Source organism: Etheostoma spectabile, unplaced genomic scaffold (genome assembly GCF_008692095.1).
Source record: "Etheostoma spectabile isolate EspeVRDwgs_2016 unplaced genomic scaffold, UIUC_Espe_1.0 scaffold00569759, whole genome shotgun sequence".
In the NCBI taxonomy this organism is placed as follows: domain Eukaryota; kingdom Metazoa; phylum Chordata; class Actinopteri; order Perciformes; family Percidae; genus Etheostoma; species Etheostoma spectabile.
The window spans coordinates 1-17294 of NW_022605303.1; the positions used below are offsets into that span (position 1 = coordinate 1).

General features: G+C 40.0%; 1 protein-coding gene and 1 pseudogene across 1 annotated transcript; one reads left to right on the forward strand and one right to left on the reverse strand.

The window, feature by feature from the left end:
• Window positions 1-1194: 1194 nt before the first annotated feature.
• Window positions 1195-3011, forward strand: LOC116685309 (general transcription factor II-I repeat domain-containing protein 2-like; annotated as a pseudogene).
• An 11989-nt stretch (window positions 3012-15000) lies between these two features.
• On the reverse strand, window positions 15001-17074 carry LOC116685310 (general transcription factor II-I repeat domain-containing protein 2). Its single transcript, XM_032510431.1, has one exon. The coding sequence runs from the start codon at window positions 16603-16605 to the stop codon at window positions 15001-15003; it is 1605 nt and encodes a 534-aa protein (XP_032366322.1). The 5' UTR covers window positions 16606-17074.
• Window positions 17075-17294: the final 220 nt, after the last annotated feature.

A 17294-nucleotide genomic window follows, 5' to 3' on the forward strand; every position in this document is an offset into this window, starting at 1 on the left:
GGCACGACGATAACTTGAATATTTTAAAACGGCATTTTGAGGCCTAAATTAAAAAGAAAAAAATACATATACATAGCCTACTGTATGTAGAATATGCGTTTATAATGAGCACATTCAAATATGCATAATAAGGATTACATAGCTTACTAGTGCAGCGCTTGCTCAACATCAGCAAGAAGTTAAAAGAAATCTTGAAACATATATTTTTATATTATTTCTATGAATCAGTTAAATTTAATAGATAAAACAGACGGTCCGTATAAACCACACCAACAAATCAAGGTCAACCAAAAGCTGCTTCAGTCAAGCTACTTCTTCAACACTTATAGGCTACAAACAGTCTTATTTGATTAATTACCATTGGTTAGTTTTGGGGTCTCAAAGGTAAAATACACAGAAAACAACATTGGTTTAGAAAGGGTATACATCTCACATTTTCCATGTAAAAGTCCTTTTGTCAGTGACAGTAGGTCTTAGTAGAACTCAAGGGGCAAAAAGTCGTCAGTGAATTGTCTCTTTAGAGAAATCGTCGTGTGCAAGTAGAAATCTTATGAATTTCTGACTGATAGAAAGTTGTTTTGTTTGAATGATGATCATATGTGAAATGATGCACTGGAGACAAAACATAGCAACCGTGGAATCATCAGGTCCTGACCCAATATGGACCCTGACCACATGTCTTCCCTCAGGTTCCAATTAAGTGACATCAAACTAGTCCTCCATTGCAGAACAATGCCATTTGTTAGTTTGTAGCAATTTCATTTAATACAGTTTTATTGGAAATATCAAACATGTGAGCCAAACATATAGCCTAAATTAATGAAGTTCTTAAAACATTTTGACTCACCTCTGACCTGTTAATAAATGATGTGAGAAACATCATCCTTGCACCTGGCCGACCACCTTAGCCTACAGTAAAGCCTGGGCTACCTTTTAGAGCACATGTGTCAAACTCAAGGCCCACGGGCCAGATGTGGCCCGCTATGTCATTTTATGTTGCCCGCGAGAGCTTAAAAGTTTTGAGAGTCTAAAAATAAATACCAAAAAATAAATTAATAGCGCGCTTTGACCAAAAACTACATTTCCCACAATGCCTTTCGACTACGCTAGTCGCGGCAGTATCCATGCCAACCATAGACCGTAACAGTCTATGATGCCAACGAGTGGAACTGAGATATAAATAATGATCCCAAAATGTCCAGAAAGAGAAAAGTTGATGCAGACGGAAGACTGTTTCAAGAAAGATGGGAAGGCGAATACTTGTTTGTGCTTCAAGGAGAAAGACCGGTATGTCTTTTGTGTTATGAGGCGGTGTCGGTTGTCAAAGAGTACAATCTGCGTCGACATTTTGACACCAAACACGGAGCTAAGTACGCTAAAGCTAGCCTTCAAGAAAAGCAACAAATTGCCCAAGAATTAAAAGGAAAACTTCGGTCGCAGCAGAGTTTGTTCATGAAATCCACAGCCAAAAACGAGGCCGCGGTGAAAGCTAGCTTCATTGTGGCTGAAGAAATCGCCCACGCTTCCAAGTCTTTTTCAGAGGGAGCGTTTTTGAAGCAGTGCATGCTGAAGGTCTGTGAGCAGGTGTGTCCCGACAGGTTACAGACCTTTAAAAATGTCAGTTTATCAAGAAACACCATCGCCGACCGAGTGAAGGAACTAGCAGAAAATCTTACAACACAGCTGGTCGAGGAGACACGCAGCTACACAGCTTTTTCATTAGCTGTTGATGAAAGCATAGATAACACGGACACAGCGCAGTTATCAATTTTTATTAGAGGCGTAAAGTCGGACCTCTCTATCACTGAGGAGCTGTTGGATGTGGCTGCAATGCATGGGACCACGACGGGACAGGACATTTTTGATGCGGTGGAGAAGTCCGTAAGTAAAAATCCATTGAGTGGGAAAACTTGGTAGGATTAACTACAGCCGGTGCACCGGCAATGTGTGGAGGAAAAGTGGGCTTGGTTGGACTAATGAAGGGGAAAATGCAAAAAATGAACTGTCACACGCCTCTGATAACGTATCATTGCATTATCCATCAAGAAGCTTTGTGTGGGAAGGTGCTGGGGATGGAGGACATTGTGACCACAGTCATGAAAACAGTGAACTTCATTCGGGCGCGTGGCCTGAATCTCCGTCAGTTCCAGCAGTTTTTGCTGGAGATGGGCTCGGAACACGGGGATGTGCTGTACCATACAGAAGTGCGGTGGCTGAGTAGGAGCAAAGTCCTCAAGCGATTTTTTGAGCTCAGGGAAGACATTGCTCTTTTTATGCAGAGTAAAGGAAAACTCATGTCTGAACTATCAGATCCAAAGTGGATGTGTGACTTTGCTGTGTTGTGTGACATAACCGACCATCTCGCCCAGCTGAATCAGAAGCTGCAGGGACGCAAACAAGTCATCACGCAGATGTCCAACACGATCACGGCTTTCCAGCGTAAATTGGACTTATGGATGTGGCAAGTGAAACAGGACAACCTTGTACACTTTCCTGTTTGTCAGAGCATGTCATCCTCATTTCCCGAGACTTTTTCATGTGCTCAGTTGGCTACCAAACTGAGCTGGTTAAAGACTGAGTTTGATCGGCGCTTCTCTGACTTCAGAGCACAACAGTCTGGCTTTGACATCTTTGCCAATCCTTTCACCACCGATGTCTGCACTGCATCCCAACACCTTCAGATGGAGCTAACTGAGCTTCAAAGCGACAGTGGCCGGAAAGCAAAGTTCCAGGATGCTGCAATCCAGGACTTTTACCGTCTGCTGCCCCCTGGTTTGATGCCACAGCTTCGACTTCATCCTGCTCGTGTTCTGTCCATGTTTGGGAGCACCTATCTGTGCGAACAGTTTTTTTCCATAATAAATCTGAACAAAAACAAGCACAGATCACGCCTCACGGATGACAACCTCCATGCTGTTCTACGCATTGCCTCAGCACAGGACCTAAAACCAGACATTGACACACTGGCAATGGGAAAACGGTGTCAGAGATCTGGTCAGAAAACAAAATGAAATGTAATTTAACCAAGAAAAAGAACAGTTAAACTGTGTGCAATTTAATGATAGTGCTTGCATTTTGTTTTTTGTTTATCATTTTCAGAACATGATCAATCAATAGTAGAGAGAGAATCCACTTGGTGTGTTCAAGGACAGGCAGCATCTCCTCATCAAAAACTAACCAAAAAACTTGACCAATATAGTTGTGAACTGAGTCAACCTTTATTTTGGTATTTTTAGTTGATTACATATTATTTACGTGTAGCTGCTGTTGTAATTATTTAATGTTTGCAGGTCTTATGTGTGTATGCAGACAAATTGTTGTCATCATACCATCAGTTGGATGCAAGGCTGTGTGCAGCCTTTTTTTGTAAAATGCTACATGTGTCATACATGTTCTTTGCAGCTCAGTTTTATGTTAGTTTTCTTTATTCACTTTGACAGTTTGATACTTCATTAATGAAGTTATGTGGGTTTTCATAAGCTGACAAAATTTAAAAGGATTTATGTTAGAGCAACAAGCAAACATATGTTTTCTATGCAACAGTAATTGTCACTTGAATAAGTTATAATAAATAATGAGTTATTTAACATTAAGGAGTAGTTACTTTTATTTTACATTACATTCGATTATATTTAGTTACATTTCTAAGTTAATTCTGGCCCTTTGAGGACAGCCATTATGCTGATGTGGCCCTCGGTGAAAATAAGTTTGACACCCCTGTTTTAGAGCATCAATCACGCCAGAGTTCAACAACTTACTAATTTAAAGCTCTTTTGCTCATGGGTGAAAAGTTGGGACATTATCATGGCTTTTCTGCAAAGATTTGAAAAATCTAACTATTATTGCAGTTGTCACACCTCTCTGCTGATCACCACGTGCAGCTGTTGTTTGGGCCACGATGCAAACGGAATATTTGAAACAATCTTTTCAGGTCTAAATTAAACAAATTATCCCAAATAGTCTATGTAGGCTAGAGTATTTGTCTATGAAGAGCATAATTAAATGTAGGCATAGTAAATTAGGCTTACTACACTGCTTGCATACTGGCCAACATCGGTAAGAAGTTAAAGAAAAACGTGGAAAGATTTTTATTAAAATATTTCTGTGATCAGTCTAACTGTTCAATAGACGAAACAGACGGTCTGTATCAAATCAACCAACAAAGCCAAGTCAACTAAAAGCTGCTCAGTGCCACTAACTTCAGTCTTATTTGATACATTTACAGCGAAAATATTGGCATTTAGCATTGGGGAATTTTTGTTGTTCGGAAAGTCTTAAAAGTAAAATAAATAGAATACAACATTGGTTTAGAAAGTGTATAAATCTCAAATTTTCCATGTATAAGTCCTTTTGTCAGTGACAGTAGGCCTATCTATCTATCAATTATCTATCTATCTATCTATCTAGATACCTATCTATATATCTATCTTTTTTCCATTCAAAGGGGCTTTATTTTAATGAAAGTTTCAATAACAATGTTGCCAGTCTAAATATCTGGACAGGACACAATAAACAGGAATATGAACATTACCAAAGAAGAAGATTGATTCATATCTATCTGTCTATATCTATCTCACACATCACACATATCACAACATCAAGCACATTAACACCCAGTCTCTGTGCCAAATGTAGCATTTCTTTCACAGTGTTATTACTGCAGTAGGCCTTATGCCTTATGTGTACATGTCAACATACAGTAGTAAAGTTTCACTTTTTCCACTGAGAGCCGGAGTCAGACTTACCTCCAGAGTCGGCGGCTTTCCAGCTGAGGAGCCAGCGTCAGTGCCAGGTGGGAAGCCACTCTGGGACGCTGCCGCTGGGATCCTACGGTGGATGGGCCGCGGGCTGCTGGGCCGGACGGGGTTTGGACCAAAGTCTCTTGTCCCCTTACGACGCTGGTCGGTCTGGAGGTCAAAACAAATACAACCCTCAGACCACTGCTCCACATCATGTTAACACAATGGATTGTTCTATCACATCACATGTTGAATTAAAAGCAACAGTATAGAAGAGTTAGCTCTATAAAATATAATAGTTAATACACCATAGAAGATGACATTGTTTGAGACTTTTGTTTTGAGACATGGACTGTTCATAAAGACTCTCTGGAAAAATGTTCACGTCACATAGTCAGCAGCACTGATAAAGTAACATACTCAAACTGTAATCACAATCTACTCATTAAAACTAATTAAAATTAACACCTGACCTTGACTGCTATTAAGAATACATTTTTTGATTCATAATAAATGAGCGACGGATTAGGCTGAATGAAGATGTCCGATTGTCAGACCGATGGAGTCAAAGCCATGTCATTGGCACTGTGAAATCAGCTTTTTTTATCAATAAAGCTGAATTTACTAAAAATAGGCTAAATGGCCAAGCTTATTTGCTGATGGGTGAAAACTCGACACCTTATCACCGCTTTGGAAACATTTAAAAAAACATTATTACATTCATCACACCTGCTGCTCACCGTGTGGGCTATTGTTCGGGGCACGACGATAACTGAATATTTTAAACCGCATTTTGAGGCCTAAATTAAAAAAAAAAATACACATACATAGCCTACTGTATGTAGAATAAGCGTTTATTATGAGCACATTCAAATATGCATAATAAGGATTACATTAGCTTACTATTGCAGCTGCTTGCTCAACATCAGCAAGAAGTTAAAGAAAATCTTGAAACAGTATTTTTATTATATTATTTCTATGATCAGGTTAATTATTTAATAGATAAAACAGACGGTCCGTATAAAACCAACCAACAAATCAAGGTCAACCAAAAGCTGCTTCAGTCAAGCTACTTCTTCAAACTTATAGGCTACAAACAGTCTTATTTGATTAATTAACATTGGTTAGTTTTGGGGTCTCAAAGGTAAAATACACAGAAAACAACATTGGTTTAGAAAGTGTATACATCTCACATTTTCCATGTAAAAGTCCTTTTGTCAGTAACACTAGGTCTTTAGTAGAACTCAAGGTGCAAAAAGTCGTCAGTTGAATTGTCTCTTTTAGAGAAATCGTCGTGTGCAAGTAGAAATCTTATGAATTTCTGACTGATAGAAAGTTTGTTTTGTTTGAATGATGATCATATGTGAAATGATGCACCTGGAGACAAAACATAGCAACCGTGGAATCATCAGGTCCCTGACCCAATATGGACCCTGACCACATGTCTTCCCTCAGGTTCCAATTAAGTGACATCAACTAGTCCTCCATTGCAAGAACAATGCCATTTGTTAGTTTGTAGCAATTTCATTTAATACAGTTTTATTGGAAATATCAAACATGTGAGCCAAACATATAGCCTAAATTAATGAAGTTCTTAAAACATTTTGACTCACCTCTGACCTGTTAATAAATGATGTGAGAAACATCATCCTTGCACCTGGCCGACCACCTTAGCCTACAGTAAAGCCTGGGCTACCTTTTAGAGCAGACCTGGGCATCTTACGGCCCGCGGGCCACATCTGGCCCTTTGTGCGTCCCTGTCCGGCCCGCGTGAGGCCAATCATAAATTACAAAATAAATTAAAAAAATATCTATGTCGAGTGTGCAATACAACGGTGATGCTTTTGTTTTGAAAAGCGTTATTTGTATTACTTCCGTGTGGACGTATGCGCGTTTGTGATTGTGAGTGAAGGTGAACAGCGGCAATCACAAATTACAAAATAAATTTAAAAAAACATCTATGTCGTGCGTGCAATACAACTGTGCTGCTTTTATTTTGAAAAGTGTTATTTATGGACGTATGTGCGTGCGTAACCTGTGAGTGAAGGTGCACAGCGGCAAGTGATGCCCGGTTACCCCCGAGATGTCCGCTCACTCTAAAAAAAGAAAAGTTGATGACGAATGCCGTGTTTTCACCAAGACATGGACGGCCAAGTATTTCTTTACAGAAATGAAAGGTAAAGCCGTGTGCTTAATTTGTGGTAGACAGGTTGCTGTGTTTAAAGATTATAATTTGAATCGCCACTACACAACGAAGCACGAGGATAAATACCAGAATCTGTCTGATGAAGAACACGCAAGGGAGGAGTGTGAGCAAGTTAAAAATAAATTGCAGCGATTCAATGATTGTTTTTGTTTTCTTATTTCAATTTCACATAGCCTAATATAAATATTTAAGGATTAAGAGTTTAAATAAAACCATCAAAAGCAATCTGGTTTTGTATAAAGTTAAGTTAGGTTAAATTAAATTATTATTATTATTATTTATCTTACATTATATCAAAAATAATATTGAGCAAAATTTAATTGAAATATTGTCGATGTGGCCCTCCAGCAGTGCTCGGGTTGCTCATGCGGCCCCCGGTAAAAAATAATTGCCCACCCCTGTTTTAGAGCATCAATTACGCCAGAGTTCAACAACTTACTAATTCAATTCAATTCAATTCAATTTATTTATAGTATCAAATCACAACAAGAGTATCTCAAGACACTTTACAGATAGAGCAGGTCTAGACCACACTCCAGATTCCACAAGGACCCAACAGTTCCAGTTTTTTCCTCCAGAGCAAGCAATGGTGGTTTAAAGCTCTTTTGCTCATGGGTGAAAAGTTGGGACATTATCATGGCATTTCTGCAAAGATTTGAAAAATCTAACTATTATTGCAGTTGTCACACCTCTCTGCTGATCACCACGTGCAGCTGTTGTTTGGGCCACGATGCAAACGGAATATTTGAAACAATCTTTTCAGGTCTAAATTAAACAAATTATCCCAAATAGTCTATGTAGGCTAGAGTATTTATCTAAGAAGAGCATATTCAAATATAGGCATAGTAAATTAGGCTTACTCCACTGCTTGCAAACTGGCCAACATCGGCAAGAAGTTAAAGAAAAACGTGGAAAGATTTTTATTAAAATATTTCTGTGATCAGTCTAACTGTTCAATAGACGAAACAGACGGTCTGTATCAAATCAACCAACAAAGCCAAGTCAACCAAAAGCTGCTCACTGCCACTAACTTCAGTCTTATTTGATTCATTTACAGCGAAAATATTGGCATTTAGCATCGGGGAATTTTTGTTGTTCGGAAAGTCTTAAAAGTAAAATAAATAGAAAACAACATTGGTTTAGAAAGTGTATAAATCTGACATTTTCCATGTATAAGTCCTTTTGTCAGTGACAGTAGGTCTATTTATCTATTTATCTATCTATCTATCTATCTATCTATCTATCTATCTATCTATCTATCTATCTATTTTTTCAATTCAAAGGGGCTTTATTTTAATGAAAGTTTCAATAACAATGTTGCCAGTCTAAATATCTGGACAGGACACAATAAACAGGAATATGAACATTACCAAAGAAGAAGATTGATTCATATCTATCTGTCTATATCTATCTCACACATCACACATATCACAACATCAAGCACATTAACACACAGTCTCTGTGCCAAATGTAGCATTTCTTTCACAGTGTTATTACTGCAGTAGGCCTTATGCCTTATGTGTACATGTCAACATACAGTAGTAAAGTTTCACTTTTTCCACTGAGAGCCGGAGTCAGACTTACCTCCAGAGTCGGCGGCTTTCCAGCTGAGGAGCCAGCGTCAGTGCCAGGTGGGAAGCCACTCTGGGACGCTGCCGCTGGGATCCTACGGTGGATGGGCCGCGGGCTGCTGGGCCGGACGGGGTTTGGACCAAAGTCTCTTGTCCCCTTACGACGCTGGTCGGTCTGGAGGTCAAAACAAATACAACCCTCAGACCACTGCTCCACATCATGTTAAATTAAAAGCAAAAGTATAGAAGAGTTAGCTGTATAAAATATAAGAGTTAATACACCATAGAACAGGAGTCGGCAACCTTTACCACTCAAAGAGCCATTTGGTTCCGTTTCACAAAGAAAAGAAAACACTGGGAGCCACACGCTTTCGAAATTTTCAATGAAATAACACTGTATATAACGTTTTTTTTGCCTTTGTGCTATGTATAAACAAACTATACTGTGTTCCATTTATGAAATCAATGAACGACTGCAGGGAAAATGAATTTCTGCATGCAACAAAACATTTTGAACTCAGAAAAAAAGACGTTGGGTTGACGGTGTAGTAAAATACTCAATGTCACTTTGATTCCTTGTAGTAATGAAAAAAACAACATTTTTAACTCCGAAAACAGACAATGGGTTGAACGTTAAATAAAATACTCAATGTCTATTTGAGTCCTTGTAGTAATGGAATAAAACGCCAAACTTAAATTATCCACTGGCAGCGAACAAAAATGCCGTCCTCTCTCTGCGTGCCGTCATCCTTTTACCGGCGCCGTGCAGTCAGCCGTCAACCTGAATAATAAAATGTCTATTTCACTGAACAATGAAAAAATATGAATATTTGCAAAATAATAGGCAATTAAAATACTGATCATACTTGGTCAATGTGATTTTTGCTCCTGAACCTCAGCGCACAGCGTCTGCACATCGGGGCTGTATGCGGTCACCTTCGTCTTCACACAGGATTGGAAACTGTCATCTGTGCGGCACGTGCGGTGTTTGTTTTTAATAAAGTTCATGTTGGAGAACATCTGCTCACATACATATGTGGATCCAAAGATCAACAGGATTTCAAGTGCATATTTTTTCATGTTGACATATATGTCGGGGATAGCATTCCAAGTTTCAAACACAAGTTTGTCTGGTTTGGGGAGGTTTTCAATATCACGCCATTTGTGATTCTGAGCAAGAACAGCCTTCTGACGTGAAACATCTTCAAGCTCCGCTGTCAAGCGCTTGAACTTGGACACCCACATTTCTTTGTCGGCTATGTCAGCCAGTTCCATCTCAAGATCAGGTGGACTCACCCCTGGAAATGCTGTCATATTCAACAGGGATGGATCGAGGCTCAGGGGAGTGACAGGGAAGGATAATGAGGGTTCTTCCTCTCTGAACTCACTGAATTGTTTCCCGAACGATGTTGCATTGCGATGACTGCAGAATGTAAATACTCTAAATTCATCATGTGAGCTTCTCTGCACTCTCTCAAACTGGGGAAATTTGACAGTGTACCTTTCTGTAAATCTCTGGCAAGCACTGTCAACCTGCGCTCGAATGCCAAAACCTCCTCCAACATGTGCAGGGCTGTGCGTCCTTTACCCTGAAGAGCTGTGTTCAGCATGTTCAGGTGCGCTGTCATGTCTACCAAGAAGCGTAGCTTTTCCAGCCACTCTGGCTCTTCTAGCTCAGGATATGTGAGCCCTTTGTTGCCCAGGAAGGTTTTCACTTCCTCCAGACATGCCACAATGCGTTTCAGCACCTTGTCTCTGGACAGCCACAGGACTTTGTTGTGCAGCAGCAGATCGGAATACGTGCTGTCCAGCTCTTCCAGTAACGAACGGAACTGACGGTGATTTAAACCTTTTGACATTATTTTGTTCACAATCTGAATGACAACATTCATGACTTCTGTGCATTCTGGAGAAAATGTTTGAGCACACAGTGCCTCTTGGTGCAGGATGCAGTGAAAAGTTAGAAACTTTCTGTCCAGCTACTTCTGCAGTAAAGCCCCGAAAGCCCTTGTGCGCTCCTGTCATACTCGGTGCCCCGCCTGTAGCCACTGACACCAGGTGGGTGGTGTTTATTCCTTTTGCTCTTAAACAATTTAAGACAGCCTCACAGACGTCCTCCCCCCGTGTTTGGCCTTTTAGCAGTATCAACTCGATCATTTCTTCTTGTGGTCCAGTCGAGTTTACATACCGGCAGAACAGCGCTATTTGCTGTGCTGACTTCATCCACTTCTTGAAGTGATTTTTGCTCTGATCAGCCTTCCGCGTCAGTTCCAAAACAGCTTTTCTTCTCTCATCTCAATCCGGATATTTTTGAGCAAAGGCTGTGTGTTTATTCTGGAAATGTCTTGCGACATTTGACTTTTTGTTGTTAGCTAGTTTCTCATTACATATTAAGCACACTAGTAAACCAGTCTCGTCAGCAGTGAAAGCAAATGAATCTGCCCACGTAGCATTGAACGTCCTGTTTTCATCAGATACTTGTCTTTCCTTTGAATTCTCCATTGTTGCCCTACCTGGGGTCAAAAAGTTAAAAAAAAAAACGCTCACTGGTGGGTGTCGCACATTGGAAGTTGTGACGTGTATTAAGAGCAACAAATTATTTTTTAAATATTAAATATTAAAATGTTTTAGATGTTACAAGATCGCCATAATTTTCATAGAATTACATTTTGAAAATGAACAAACTAAAAAAAAATACATTTTAATTAAATACTCATTAATTATTTTCAAAAGCTGAGCCGCATCAGAGGGATCAAAGAGCCGCGGCTTGCCGACCCTTGCCATAGAAGATGACATTGTTTGAGACTGTTGATCTCAGACATGGACTTTTCATAAAGACTCTCTGGAAAATCCGTCACGTCACATAGTCAGCAGCACTGATAAAGTGCCATACTCAAACTGTAATCACAATCTACTCATTAAAACTAATTAAAATTACACCTGACCTCGACTGCTATTAAGAATACTGTTTTTGATTCATAATAAATGAGCGACGGATTAGGCCGAATGAAGATGTCCGATTGTCAGACCGATGGAGTCAAAGCCATGTCATTGGCACTGTGAAATCAGCTTTTTTCTCAATAATTTTTTCTGAATTTAATAAAAATAGGCTAACCTAACCGTAACCATGAACTAACCAAATAAACCAGAACTGGCCCAAATCTGGGCCACAGTCCATTTTTTTCTGGCCCAGGTGTGGCCCACATTCCATTTTCTCATCCAACCCGAAAACCGCGTGGAATGATGGCGATTGGGCGGTCCACTTCTATTTGCCAGATCTGGGCCACAAGAGAGCCGTAACCATGCCGCATGTCAACCAAGAACAAACCAAATAAACAAGAACTGGACCAAATCTGAGCCACAATTCATTTATATTCTATATAAATAGACATAATAACTGACTTACGTTTTTTTTGGACAGTCCGTCTTCGTTCTTCTCTTTCTCTTCTCCCTCCGTCTAGGTTGCTCGCAAGATGAAGCCATCTTTTTATGTAGGTTTCTGCCTCTTGATCTGTGGCTGTTGCTGTAAGCCTATTGTTTCCCTAAATACAGAGAACATTGTGAAGCCATGGATGGAGTTCTCAACTTTTAAAATCTTAGGACACAATCTAAGCTTCGGACAATTGCTTGCTGTGCTGTGTCCTAGTCATGGTCCATTGACCCCAAGGTAGACAGTATAGCGGTACGGACATTTCATATCATGATGAACAAATTTATCACAGTATTGTAAAAACGTGCTGAAAAAGATTCAAATGTACTGATACACACAATAAAACCATTAAAAAAAAGTTCTATAGGGCTTGGGTGATTGGTTGAAGTAATCGGCGTAACACTTACCAGTAATTACATCTTTCAGTTGCAAACGGTGGAAAGCTGTTTTGCCATTGATGCCACGCCAGTTGAGCTGTTTGCTAGGGGCTTGGTAAAGCAATGCTTCATAACTCGCCAAACACTGTCCTTAACATCAATTCCTCCAATGACACTCAATGCAGTAATCTGAAAAATGTATTTAAAAGGATACATGCCATATATCAACAATAGTCAATAATAGTCAATGTAACACATTTATAACAAATGTACATGATTTTACTTTTCTATAAGCTGGTATTTAGGACAGTAGTGAAAAAAATTGCATCACTGCTGCCCAACATACAACTCCAGTTGAAAGTAAAATATTAACAATAGTTAGTTAGTTAGTAATCACAGCATCACAATCACATTATTGTAGAAGTGCAAATAACGGACCTAACGTTGACTGTTCGTAATGTTAAGCCTTATTTTGTACAGTCAGTCTACATAACAGCGAGATGAGTTGAACCTTACTTACTAAACAGTCATGCGTGCGTGCAACATTTTGAAAGGTGCCAGCTTAACGTTACACCGTGAACAGACTGCTGCCTGCCGGATTTTCAGTTTGTCAGTTTCGATACTGGCTATATGCTGCATTCACGGGACTGGGACGTTAGAGCATCATCATCACGTTTATGTTGTCAACTCTGGAAAATTGATGCTGTCTTTCTAGACACAGCTACGCTGTAAATTAAGATCCAGCGTTTTCTTCCTGTTGTGAAATATTCATCCCGAGGTTAAGTTACATCACGAATGCCTTTGCAGTTGCCATAAATGTAGTTATCCCACGGTCCGTCCCATGAAAGCATCTCGTCTTTTGAGGTCTAGCTATCGCTACCTAACATTGAACTCATCAAGACAAGGAGCGCTGCTCTTTAGCTAACAGCTAGCTAATCATAGCGACGTTGCCCGGGGGGAAAAAACACAGAAACTGTTTTCGTGAAAAAGTTAACTTGCCTGTGCGGCCTTATGCCTGAACTTGTGACGTTAATATAATGTTAATGTTAATGCATTGCATTTGCATTTTGTTACTGCATGAATTGTTAGTGTTCTGGTAACGTTAGCTAACATTAAGTTAAGTTACAACCTAGCTAGCTAACGTTAGCTAACTTAAGTTTCACTTAAGCATTAATTCTTGTTCTTACACTGCGAAGACAAAGCATCAATGTGTTTAATTTTATTTCTACATATTTGCCTTGAAATGCCAAAGTTGGCAAGAGTTGCCCTTGAACTGCAAAAGAAGTTCTTAAATGACGGTACACAATTTGCTGACTGGCCATTAGCCAGAATAGCTGAATATATCAATTGTCAGCAGATACATTACATCAAAACTTACCGTGACTTTATGCACTGACCGTTTTTCCCCGATCTCTGACCACGATCTTTGGGCGCCTTAATAACCTCGTTAATGGGATAACTCCAACTTGAATTTACACTTACTCACTCATCACACGACCTCAAGATCTCAAACTACTATATCAGGCATATCAAAAACATTGAATTTGAGCTGTCACTAAAAAGATAAAGCCTATAAAGTAGGTTTTCCTAGGTCCCACTTATGCAGCCTAGTGAAAAGATGGGATAAATTCCCCCTGTGCTGATGCTAGTCAAAGAGTAGTTGAAAATGACAATTTTCACCCAAGACAGTTTTTTATTAGTTTGATGTATGGCTCATTATATTTTCCCTAGAAGAAATGTGCAAGGTTTGCACATATGGCAACTCAAAATTACGTCAGCCAAAAGACGAACATACAGCACGTTTGAACCTAAATGTGCTCGCTCAGACACTTCATTTACACAATACAAAACATAACTGTATTAATCTGCAGTTGTGCTGTACACCAGGGCTCCCCAAACTTTTTCCAGTGAGGGCCACATAACTTTGCCCTTCTCTGATGGGGGGCCAGGGTCAGTTTCTAACAGAAAAAGTACTCCAGCGCACCACACATATCCAAATATTAATAACCCTTTCTGAGATCAAATAACACTCTCTGGGTTCTTCACAGAATAAAATAACGCAGAAAATATATAGGCTAATAACACTATTTATGAAATAAATAAAAATAAAATAACCCTCTCTGGGTTCTTCACAGAATAAAATAACGCAGAAAATATATAGGCTAATAACACTATTTATGAAATAATAAATAAAAATAACCCTCTCTGGGTTCTTCACAGAATAAATAACGCAGAAAATATATAGGCTAATGACACTATTTATGAAATCAATAAAAATCAAATAACCCTCTCTGGGTTCTTCACAAAAGAAAGTTATGGTGTGCCGTGCACAATCCTAGGTAAAAGTTCAACTTCACTTGTCAGAGCAGAATCTCAAATGTCTCTCAAAGTTCTTGTGTTCTTTCCTTATAATCCAGTTTTGTATGTTCCATAGGCCAGCCCAGTAGACACCACTGTAGGCTCTCTCTCATCAACTTCCCTCTAAAAACCACAAAGCAAACAGGCTAAGAAACCAAACTAAGTGATACAGCAACTACACAGCACAATGCATTTCAATACCAGTATGGTTGTGGAAATGGATTTTATCCCAATAGATTTTATTATGATTATATTTGTTCATACTCAGAATGACTACTTTAAATCAGAAAAGTGAGCTTACCTATGTACTGTATGTTCATCAGTGTGAACTGTGGGCCTGCATCTGGCTGGTGAGAAGTTGAATGTCCGGATCCATTCTAGTCACGGCCAGTCTCAAACACTGATGCAAATGTTCATCTGTCAATCTTGATCTCGTTTGAGTTTTCAAGAGTTTCATGCGAGAAAAGGTTTGCTCGCAGATATATGTGCTGCCAAAAAGTGTGCACATCTTCATTGCGTGTTTTTTTATGTTAGGGTAGGTGTCATTTGGGAGGGCGGCATACAAGTCAATGAGACTGTTGGGCTTGAATGAGTCTTTCAGAACATCACAGTTCTGTAACTCGGCCAGCTCAAACTGATAAGAAGGCTGGGCTTCATCGATGTCGGCAACAAAAGGGTTCTGAAAAAGACGGATTTCTTTTGCATGAACATGTAGTTCACGGAATCGTACACCGAACTCCGCCTTCAGCATTTCCAGTGCTTCCACACACTTTTCACTTAGGAATGCGACAGCTGGCTTCTCTGCAGAAAAGCTTTGGGTAGCAGGGAGATGGGTGAAGTTGTGCTTTTTCACTTGTTCCAAAACCAGCGCTAGTTTCACCTCAAATGCTTTTATGTGGGAATACATGTCGCAAATGAGTTTCCCCTTCCCTTGTAGCTGCAAGTTAAGGCCGTTCAGCATTTCTGTCACGTCTGTTAAAAATGCGAGGTGCCATTTCCATGCTGGGTCAATCAGCTCTGGGACCGTTTTGCCTTTTGACTGAAGAAATGCGTTAATTTCAGGTAGCAGCTCGTAAAAACGGCTCAAAACTTTGCCGCGGCTCAACCATCGGATCTCTGTGTGGTACAGCACATCTCCGTACGCAGACTCCAGTTCAGACAGAAATTGTTGGAACTGCCTGTGTTTAAGTCCATTTGCTCTGATGAAGTTTATGCACAATATCACAACCTTCATGACAGAATCCCACTTCAACACTTTGCAGCACAGCGCTTGCTGGTGAATTAGGCAGTGTACTTGTAGCGGGGCGGTGAGACCCCGTTCTTCCATCTCCTGGTTCATGCGTCCTATTAAACCCCGAGACGCGCCCACCATACTAGGGGCCCCGTCAGTCGTGATGCTGGCAAGCTTTGCCCAGTCCAGATCCAACTGTTGCATGGTTTGACATACTTTGTCGAAAATATCCTCCCCAGTCGTAGTGCCTTTCAGGCTTTGTAGGGCTGCCAGCTCCTCGCACATCTCAAAGTCGGCGGTAACTCCACGAATAAAAATAAGAAGCTGCGCGGTGTCCTGCACGTCCGAGCTCTCATCCAGTGCTAACGAAAAAAAGTCAAAATCTTTAGTCTTCTGCTGCAGCTGGGCATACACATTACCCCCAATTTTTTCAACGCGTCTGGTAATTGTACTTGCCGACAGACTCACGGCATTAAAGTCATCTTTCTTCTCGGGACAGACCTCTTCCACGACAACATTCAAACATTTCTTGACAAACTCTCCTTCAGTGAAAGGTTTACCGCAGCTTGCTATCAGCTGAGCAACACGAAAGCTGGCCCGAACTGATGCTTGGTTCAGCTGAGTTTGCCGCAGAAGTGTAGTCTGCTGAGCTAACAGTCCAGTTTTTAGCTTTGAGATTTTTTCTGCTCGCATTTGGCCTTGCAAGCTAGCATACTTGTCTTTGTGACGGGATTCATAATGTCGGTAAAAGTAAAATGAACCATTGTCATTGTATTTGATAGGGACAGTATATAAGGCAATGATTGTGTTTTCATATTTATGATCAGAGCAGTAATTGTTTAATCATATACAAATGCTCTTGGGGAACTGATATGAATAAATAAATGTTAAAAGAAGTCAGTGCTTTCTGTATTGAATCTTTGGCACAATACTATTTAGCAATATTTGGTCCATATTTGCCATAACATATGTGGCCCACTTTAGGCTTACATCCAGGTTAGCCAGTGAAAATTGTGCCACATCTTTACCTAAAGTGACCCATGTCTGTTTTACCATATTAGGGCCACACATGTATTGTCTAATGTGGGCCACATTAGGCTCACACCTTGACTGGCCAGTGCTGGCTTTGCCATAAATGTACCAAATGTGGTCCATAATTGTTGTTTTTAACTGTTTGGCCAACTTTTGCTACTTCACATGTGGGCCACTTTAGGCTCACATTCATTTGTCAGGGCTGCAAGTATGCCGGGAGTGCCGCATCATTGCCTGAAGTGGCCCGTAATCGTTTGCTATCTGGGCATTATTTAATGTAATGTATATTATTTTGTGTCCAAATAAGTCTTATGTTCTGGACAATATAATGATCTTCATTAAGTATTTAT

Coding starts and splice junctions, on each gene's coding strand:
- LOC116685310 (XM_032510431.1), bottom strand. CDS start 16,605: ATGCGAGCAGAAAAAATCTCAAAGCTAAAAACTGGACTGTTAGCTCAG.